Source organism: Poecilia reticulata, chromosome 2 (genome assembly GCF_904066995.2).
Source record: "Poecilia reticulata chromosome 2, P_reticulata-male-v2, whole genome shotgun sequence".
In the NCBI taxonomy this organism is placed as follows: domain Eukaryota; kingdom Metazoa; phylum Chordata; class Actinopteri; order Cyprinodontiformes; family Poeciliidae; genus Poecilia; species Poecilia reticulata.
In genome coordinates, this window is record NC_088831.1 from 12,015,733 (window position 1) to 12,023,830 (window position 8,098).

Genomic DNA, 8,098 nt, shown 5'->3' on the forward strand with positions numbered 1-8,098 from the left:
TAGATTAACAAACCAAAACTATCCTGATAACTCTTCTTTATTTCCCAGGTGCCTTCAGTCTTCATGCATCGTGTCTTTGTTTACGGCTCCCTAAAGAGGGCCAACCCAATTATCCCTACATGACAGACAGCAATAATGGAAAAGCCGAGTTCCTCGGTACGGCTGTCACCATCCAGAAGTATCCACTGGTGATCGCTACCAAGTATAACCTTGTCTTTCTCCTTAACCTTCCTGGACAAGGCAAGAGAGTTCATGGGGAAATCTACAAAGTGGACGAAAAGATGCTGAAATACTTGGACTGGTTTGAGAAGGTTCCCACCATGTACCAGCGGACAGCAGTGGAGCTGGAAGTCAAGACGGTAGACAAGATGGCGGACAGAGAGGAGAAGTTGTCGCCTGGAAGCATCATGGAGGCGTTTGTGTACAGTACCACCACCTACGAGCCGGACTGGCCATCACTGCCCACCTACGACAACTATGACTGCAACGGAGACCACGGACTAAAGTTTGTACTGAGGGAAGATCGGAAATAGTGATGCAGATGAGTAAACTGCCTTTAGTGCAGGGGTGCCCAAAGTTGGTCCTCGAGGGCCGGCATCCTGCATGTTTTAGTTCTCTCCCTGGTTTAACGTACCTGGATCAAATGATGGCTCGTTAGAAGGCTTAAGAGGCACATTGACAAGCTGGAAAGGTTGTTACCACCAGGGAGAGAACTAAAACATGCAGGATGCCGGCCCTTGAGGACAGACCTTGGACACCTCTGGTTTAGTGCCTTTAAACCCACAGAGGGCGTCAAGAGTTCTAGCAAATGAGTAACGAGTCACTAACTGATTAAGTTTAAAACCAGATTAGGAAATTCACTTGTTAAAATACACTCAAAGTCTTGCATTTTATCCAAAAATGTTTGTTTTTTATGCTTTGTCTTTAATGAACAACTTTGTGGAAGACAATCAGCTGTTGGTAATATTAAAAATGAAAAAGTGAAGCTATAATAAAAGATGAGTGTTATTTGTCTTCTTTAATTAAATGTAAAGCAGCCTAGCAGAGGGGATTGTACAGCAGATATTAAAAATACTTTGCTTATCTGATGTTCAGTGTGATTTGACTGGACCGCTGTGTCCTGAAACACTGGATCAGATCTTTTGGGTTGTTTCTCTGGTCTATGTGTGTTTTGTGATCTGGAGAGTCTACAGCCTCATCCTGAGGTATTTTGTGTTGCAGGAATATGAAATAGATTTATTGTGTCCTGTGAGGCTAAGTATTTCCCGGGCTACATTGCTTTTGTTTTTCTGCAGTTCCACCTTAAAGTTTGATGCAGCTCTGCTTTCCTGAATGGATCATCTTCATCTCCACTGCAGCAAACAGGCAGATCTTTGTTTTATGTCTAAGCTCTGATTTTCATATCTTGCTAAATTGCAGGTTTGAATATTGCAATACTTTCCTAAAACAAAATAGACCTGCAGAAAGAAATTACTAATAAAATATCTTACATATCCATAGTGTTATGCTCTATATAGAGATGTTCGTTAGCTTTGATTGTATATCTCACAATTTTGTAATTTATCATTGTTTATTCAACTCTGAAAGCTGAGAGGCTTTGTTAATATTCTGTCCTAGAATGCGGTTAGATGTGCCCTTTTTTGTTGTTGAGCACCTGCCCCTTTAGTGGCTTCTGCACGGCCCTGATTATCTCTAATCGTCGGGAAAACGATGTCCTTTAATGTGTAAAATTACGTCAGAGCAGATGTTATAGTTGTTTTTTTACCCGAGTCGCTTGCGCGCATGCGTGAAGGACATAAACTGATTGCTCCATATGACCTAAACTCAAACCGGTTCTTCCCGATCTGCAAGGTAAGACCACTGGACCAGTTTTACCTCTGCAGGTGTATTCAGCTATTACTTTAGCAAAAATAAAAGTTATTGAATTTAGTACACTACGTAGGCCGTGACGACGTCATTATAGAGCAGTTTGTATAGAGCAGTTTGTGGTTTATTAATCCTTCATGACAGCCGCTTCTGCTCCGATGTTTCTATTGTGACGTTAATAGATCTATAATTAAAGATCTGCACGCCACAAAACCACAGCAACAATAGAAATCTTCAGCTAGAGCAGCTCTGATGTTCATATAAGGATAATTTTTACATCATGTTTGATTTTTAAAGCTACGACACGGAAATAATTAGTGTAGTAATGGCAGATTTTATTGAACCTAAGAGGAAAGTTCTTTCTTTTTTTTTTTTTTTTTTCAAATAATCGTTTAGCAAATTTAATAAATTATTTCGGTTGCTCAGGCAGAATCAAAAAGGGGGCGCATAAGCACCAAATTTAAAGGAAAATAATTTATTTGTCTGCGTTGAACAAGTTTTATTTTGGTTGTATAGATTAATGGAGAGATGGTGCAGATGTGTTAATTATTAAGTCTAATGAGCAGCTAAAATAATATCTAAATCGTAAAAATTACCTTATCAACAGTGGTGGAGAAAGTACTAAAAAAATTTACTTAAGTAAAAGTACAAATACACAGTCAAAAATGTACTTAAGTAAAAGTCAAAGTACCACATTAACATTTTACTTAAGTAAAAGTAAAAAAGTACTGGCTTTTAAAAATACTTAAGTATTAAAAGTAAAAGTACTTGCTGAATGCATTACCTAATCGCTAATATCATTAAGTGTGCCGATCGTATTTAATTTTAATACATCAGAAATGTGCCATTTTAATTAACACTACCACAGATTAAACATGTTCTTATTGTGTTTATTCTCTGTAACAGTTTAGACTTAGATATGTGATTCTATGAATCATAATTTCAGGGATGGAAACATTTTGTCTCCTGTCCTAACATAGCATGAACTTCATTAGTCACATTTATTTAGAAAGAAATCTAACTGAAAGGGGATGTAAAGAAGGTGCGGGCGGGATGGAGGACATGCAACCAAGGAGCCATGTAGCAGAGTTGTAGTCAAGACCACCGAACCCGAGACCAGCACCCTGCGCTAAATGACACAATAACATTAAGTTTACCTATCAAAATTGGTTTCAGATTGGTCTGAAAAATCCACATTCCCATAAAAACACCAGATATTAAATACTTAGAGCTGAAATATATTTAACCAGTATCAATTACGTAACACTAAGAACAAAACTTATCAGTGTTTCTGCAGGAGGCTCTTAAAGTAATTCATCACTGCTTTTCGATAAAAGTAATCCACTGATTAAAGCTTTTTTAAAACAAGTTTAGCCTTTGACCGTTTTTAATTTTCCCTAAATAAATTTGTGTTTAAGTGGAAAAGTTTAGCTTAAAACCGTTTGATTCAAACAAAAAATTAAACATTTTGCAAACATAATACATCATGTTGTCTTCTATTTGCATAATATTTTATTCTTTTTTAAAAGGCTTCCTTTTTCCTATCTAAGGTTTGGAAAAGATACCTCCAGTAAACTCAGAGCTAACTACATTTATTTTAAATATAAATTAGCAATAAAAGTAATAATATTTACTTTTATGCTGATGATACTTGCATTACATGTAGCTGCAGCAAGTTTAACTGTGGACTTAGTGATGGTCAAATGTTCACAAACTCTCCAACTTTAAATTCATTTTCTGTCTTTTTGTAGCGTTTTGGTTTAGATTTTCAACCATTTGTTATAAATTTAGTCTTTTAAAACTGATTTGTTGCTTCAAAACAAAACAGAACCAAACCAATTTCCTTCTGTTTTTATTTCCCAGGTGCCTTCAGTCTTCATGCATCGTGTCTTTGTTTACGGCTCCCTAAAGAGGGGCCAACCCAATTACCCCTATATGACAGACAGCCGTAATGGAAAGGCCGAGTTCCTCGGTACGGCTGTCACCATCCAGAAGTATCCACTGGTGATTGCTACCGATTACAACATCCCTTCCTCCTCAACCTCCCAGGCCAAGGCAACAGAGTCCATGGAGAAATCTACCAAGTGGACGAAAAGATGCTTGAATTCCTGGACAGATTTGAAAATATCCCCACCATGTACCAGCGGACAGCAGTGGAGTTGGAAATCAAGATGGCGGACAGAGAGGAGAAGCTGTCGCCTGGAAGCATCATGGAGGCGTCTGTGTACAGCACCACCACCTACCAGCCGGACTGGCCATCACGGAGACCACGGACTAAAATTCATGCTGAGGGAGGACAGAAAGTGGGCTTCAGTCGAGTGATGCTCATAACTTCTATTCCCCTGAAAATCTCTAATATACTAAAACCAAATAGGTCTTGAACACAGGCAATATTTTCTCAAATGGATATTTAGGTGCAGAAAGTACCTGATGTTATGTGCAAATCAACAAAATTGCTTAATGCTAAATGATGAACAGGCTGCATTAGTGCTGCACTTTATCAAGTCAGAGGACTCCAAAGTGCTTTACAATCATTCATTCTCTTATGGAGGTGAGCCACATTGCAGTTTGTTGTTACTCATGTTTTCACAGACCTTAAAAAAACATCTTACTGTTGCAAAACATCCAATTAGCAATAATTAAAGCTGTATTTCTGAAGTTATGAACAGAATAATTTCAGACTGATTCTCCTTGCAAGCTCTTAGACCAGTGGTTCTTAACCTGGGTTCGATCGAACCCTAGGGATTCGGTGGAGCCTCTGCCGCGGAGGTAAAGACACACTTGTGTAAAGTCGTGATGACGCGCCACTTTGCCATCACTTGCTGCAGAGGATCACGTTACATTGCTTAGCCAATCAGAGGATCACGTTACATTGCTTAGCCAATCAGAGGATCACTTACATTGCTTAGCCAATCAGAGGATCACGTTACATTGCTTAGCTAATCAGTGCTGCGGAGGAGCACTGATTGAAGGAGCTCCACTCTCAGCATGGATTTGAGCTTGTGTCTTTCAGCAAAACTCACCGTTTTTACCAAATTCTAAATCTGTCTAAATAGTCTAAATCTGCTCCTCAGTCGCATCTTTTCGGGGTGGGTACTGCCCCTAGTGGTGTGGGGGTGGTTAGACAGCTAATATAATTACATTACTGATGTAATTATATTACATTAGTAATATAATGTAATATAATTACATTAATAATGTAATTATATTACACACAAAGTATTTTGTGTGTCGGGGGGTTGGAATAAGAAGGGTTCAGTGAATGCGCATATGCAACTGGGGGTTCGGTACCTCAAAAAAGGTTAAGAACCACTGTCTTAGACGAAGGAGTATTTCAGAAAATTGAGAGAAAATAGTGTAATAATCCCAAATAATGTGATAAATAAAGTATTTTTTTTTTTAGCTATTATCACCTGTAATGCAAAAAACTCAGGTTGGGTTTTTTTTTTATAATGACGTCTTTTTTTAAGTACTGTGAAAGAGTTTTGAATCATACCTAATGTTGTTTTCCATCAAAAAAAGAAAATTATCTCAAATTTGTACCATAAATTTAGAAGACTTTAAAGATTTTTAAATATGTTTATCTTCTTTTATCATACCATGTTTGACAGATCAATGTACTCATCTATAAAAACTGTATCTATAAAAATAGAAAAATAACTTCACTACTATTCCCGTGAGTGGATGAATGGCAAAGATCTTATCAAAATGTTTTTGGTCAAATTTCTAAACAGAGGCGCTTTCTTCGCTCCTGTAGTATCTTCTAATTCCAGCAGGTGTCAGTAAAACGCCTTCACTCAGCTGAGGTCAAGTCAAACTGCGTTAAATCAAGTTAAATTAACTTTAAGACAAATAATAAACCAGAGTGATTGTGTTTCTGGGTGTGATTTTGCTCTTAAAATACCCAGAATCCATTTTTTTCTACTGCTGAGAAAGACGTGTGACAGGCGCCGCTTGTGCGCATGCGTGAGCCAATATCCTGGGTTTGCTCCTCTTGACATTTATCGTCCTGGAAGGTAAGAAGACCACTGCGTCTGTTTTACGTTTAGTGGGATTTTCAGTTGTTGGGGACTTGGCAAACAACTACGGAGGCCGGGATGACTTCGTAATAAAAGGTATTTGGACACTGACGTCAGCCTTATCGGTCAGACAGCAGCAGATCGCTGGTTTCTTCTTCCTCTTCTGTCGCTGCTGCTCTTATTTTACTATTTGTGACATTAATAAATGCATAACTAAAGATCCGCTAAAATAACATCAAAAAAGGAAAAAGCTTGTTTGTAATGCACGGAGAAAATGCTGGATTATCGAGTGCTGACCTCAGTTCAGTGTCAGTTGGCTCCTAACTAAAGTGTTATTCATTTATAAACTCGGTTTAATCTGCGTTCAGTTCAGCCTTTGAATTTTATTTTTAGTGCTTCCATATATGTCGGAGTTTACGGTCTTGTTGAGAAAATTTTAATATTTATGTTGTGTTATTGTATGGAGGGCAACAAGGGACAAAATTCAGTAATTTAATCATGTAGAGTAAAATAAATGTTTAAATAATTTAGCTGAATTTCAAGTCCCTAAATTCAAAGTGCATCAATTTTGTGTGTTTAAAACTGAAGTTTGAAAAAAGAAAAATTATTTTCTTCTTCCAGTGCTAACTAGAAATAACCAATCAGAGCCAGAAGGCGGGTCTTGGCGCTGTCAAGTGTTTAATATGTAAAAACCATAGTTTATAAAAGTTACATACAGCAGCTTTAAGTTGTATTTTTTCTAGATTTCTAACTAATATTGATTCAATGTAGATTAACAAACCAAAACTATCCTGATAACTCTTCTTTATTTCCCAGGTGCCTTCAGTCTTCATGCATCGTGTCTTTGTTTACGGCTCCCTAAAGAGGGGCCAACCCAATTATCCCTACATGACAGACAGCAATAATGGAAAAGCCGAGTTCCTCGGTACGGCTGTCACCATCCAGAAGTATCCACTGGTGATCGCTACCAAGTATAACCTTGTCTTTCTCCTTAACCTTCCTGGACAAGGCAAGAGAGTTCATGGGGAAATCTACAAAGTGGACGAAAAGATGCTGAAATACTTGGACTGGTTTGAGAAGGTTCCCACCATGTACCAGCGGACAGCAGTGGAGCTGGAAGTCAAGACGGTAGACAAGATGGCGGACAGAGAGGAGAAGTTGTCGCCTGGAAGCATCATGGAGGCGTTTGTGTACAGTACCACCACCTACGAGCCGGACTGGCCATCACTGCCCACCTACGACAACTATGACTGCAACGGAGACCACGGACTAAAGTTTGTACTGAGGGAAGATCGGAAATAGTGATGCAGATGAGTAAACTGCCTTTAGTGCAGGGGTGCCCAAAGTTGGTCCTCGAGGGCCGGCATCCTGCATGTTTTAGTTCTCTCCCTGGTTTAACGTACCTGGATCAAATGATGGCTCGTTAGAAGGCTTAAGAGGCACATTGACAAGCTGGAAAGGTTGTTACCACCAGGGAGAGAACTAAAACATGCAGGATGCCGGCCCTTGAGGACAGACCTTGGACACCTCTGGTTTAGTGCCTTTAAACCCACAGAGGGCGTCAAGAGTTCTAGCAAATGAGTAACGAGTCACTAACTGATTAAGTTTAAAACCAGATTAGGAAATTCACTTGTTAAAATACACTCAAAGTCTTGCATTTTTATCCAAAAATGTTTGTTTTTTTATGCTTTGTCTTTTAATGAACAACTTTGTGGAAGACAATCAGCTGTTGGTAATATTTAAAAATGAAAAAGTGAAGCTATAATAAAAGATGAGTGTTATTTTGTCTTCTTTAATTAAATGTAAAGCAGCCTAGCAGAGGGGATTGTACAGCAGATATTAAAAATACTTTGCTTATTCTGATGTTCAGTGTGATTTGACTGGACCGCTGTGTCCTGAAACACTGGATCAGATCTTTTTGGGTTGTTTCTCTGGTCTATGTGTGTTTTGTGATCTGGAGAGTCTACAGCCTCATCCTGAGGTATTTTGTGTTGCAGGAATATGAAATAGATTTTATTGTGTCCTGTGAGGCTAAGTATTTCCCGGGCTACATTTGCTTTTGTTTTTCTGCAGTTCCACCTTAAAGTTTGATGCAGCTCTGCTTTCCTGAATGGATCATCTTCATCTCCACTGCAGCAAACAGGCAGATCTTTGTTTTATGTCTAAGCTCTGATTTTCATATCTTGCTAAATTGCAGGTTTGAATATTGCAAT

The 8,098-nt window shown here is 38.5% G+C and overlaps 1 protein-coding gene and 2 pseudogenes across 3 annotated transcripts; all 3 read left to right on the top strand.

Annotated features, from left to right (window-relative positions):
- LOC145547770 (gamma-glutamylaminecyclotransferase C pseudogene) lies at positions 1 to 886 on the top strand (annotated as a pseudogene).
- Positions 887 to 1,342: 456 nt separating this feature from the next.
- Positions 1,343 to 4,386, top strand: LOC145547762 (gamma-glutamylaminecyclotransferase C-like; annotated as a pseudogene). The gene is made up of 2 exons (XR_014084079.1): positions 1,343 to 1,851; positions 3,730 to 4,386. The product of XR_014084079.1 is annotated as a gamma-glutamylaminecyclotransferase C-like (transcript).
- LOC145547764 (gamma-glutamylaminecyclotransferase C-like) lies at positions 4,281 to 8,048 on the top strand. 2 transcript variants are annotated; one of them, XM_081597694.1, is made up of 3 exons: positions 4,281 to 4,417; positions 6,702 to 7,159; positions 7,959 to 8,048. In XM_081597694.1, the coding sequence occupies exons 1-3, from the start codon at positions 4,412 to 4,414 to the stop codon at positions 7,993 to 7,995; spliced, it is 501 nt and encodes a 166-aa protein (XP_081453820.1). In that variant the 5' UTR covers positions 4,281 to 4,411; the 3' UTR covers positions 7,996 to 8,048. The 2 variants fall into 2 exon arrangements, with proteins under 2 accessions (XP_081453820.1, XP_081453825.1); XM_081597699.1 differs by lacking the exon at positions 7,959 to 8,048 and having other exon boundaries at positions 4,288 to 4,417; positions 6,702 to 7,666.
- Positions 8,049 to 8,098: the final 50 nt, after the last annotated feature.

Excerpts from the sequence above, each read along its gene's own strand:
- LOC145547764 (XM_081597694.1), top strand. Across the intron at positions 7,160-7,958 it reads AACGGAGACCACGGACTAAA|TTCCACCTTAAAGTTTGATG; the intron begins GTTTGTACTGAG and ends GTTTTTCTGCAG.